This window comes from Penaeus monodon, chromosome 31 (assembly GCF_015228065.2).
Source record: "Penaeus monodon isolate SGIC_2016 chromosome 31, NSTDA_Pmon_1, whole genome shotgun sequence".
Taxonomy (NCBI): Eukaryota; Metazoa; Arthropoda; class Malacostraca; order Decapoda; family Penaeidae; genus Penaeus; species Penaeus monodon.
This window is the reverse complement of record NC_051416.1, coordinates 25,851,015-25,851,874: the sequence shown is the minus strand read 5'-3', so window position 1 is coordinate 25,851,874 and position 860 is coordinate 25,851,015. Positions and strand designations below refer to the sequence as shown.

Below are 860 nucleotides of genomic sequence, written 5' to 3'. Positions count from 1 at the left end.
TAAGACTTATAGATTAATAAGGAGATAGTAATGAGAAAAGTGTTAACTTAGCATAGTTGAATAGGTCTGCATTTGCATCATGTCATTATTATCCTCATCCTTACAGCCGCCATTGATGACGGCGTTGGGTCAGATCCCCCACCAGGGATGGAGGGCTTGGTGGTGACACAACCAGCAGCATCAGAGCCACTGACAGGTAATCACTGATATTTTAGCATCTATTATTAGCTGCATTTTGTTGCCTGTCCATTGCATGTATGCATGGATTTTGTAAAGAGGAGACATTTTTTGTCCTTTTTGCCTGTCTTATTAATGACATTATCATAGAGATATCTGCCTTTAATGTGTTCAAGAGAGAATCAGTCCTCCTTGTTACACAAACCTTAATCTTAATCTACTAATGGGATGTTTTTCTTCAGGTCTGTACAATTATTCTGTAGTTTAAATGACAATTATTGAGAGTCAGCCTTTGTATTAAGCTTCATTAGAAATAGTTGATAATGGACAAGACAGAAGCAAATGGTATGTTATGTTCTTCATCTTTCTAGTAATATAATATCCTCTTGGTAAAGTTCTGTGACAAGAGTTGAGTTACCTTGTACAAGTTATACAATTTTGATTATTACATCTTTTAACTGAATAGATTGATTATACAAAACAAGTGTAACAGAGGAGACGAAAAGAAGGCGAATGTGAAGAAGCATAGTTTACAAGTTTTTATGTGATCAAAGCCACCTGTTCTCCCCAGTAATGAAGATAATGGATTGACTGGCAACTCTCCAGGCATCTCTGGGGTAATCTGGGGATTTTGTAACAGCCAAGAGACTGTGCATGTTTCTTGTGTATGATACAAGCAAAGA

The 860-nt window shown here is 36.7% G+C and overlaps 1 protein-coding gene across 1 annotated transcript in view; it reads left to right on the top strand.

Moving 5' to 3' along the window:
• The first annotated feature begins 99 nt into the window (after positions 1-99).
• Positions 100-860, top strand: part of LOC119593132 (TGF-beta receptor type-1-like) — a 58,329-nt gene continuing 57,568 nt past the window's right edge. The window contains exon 1 of the mRNA XM_037942097.1: positions 100-196. Within this exon, the coding sequence (XP_037798025.1) occupies positions 148-196 (49 nt within the window). The 5' untranslated portion in view covers positions 100-147. The remainder of the gene's footprint in view (positions 197-860) is intronic.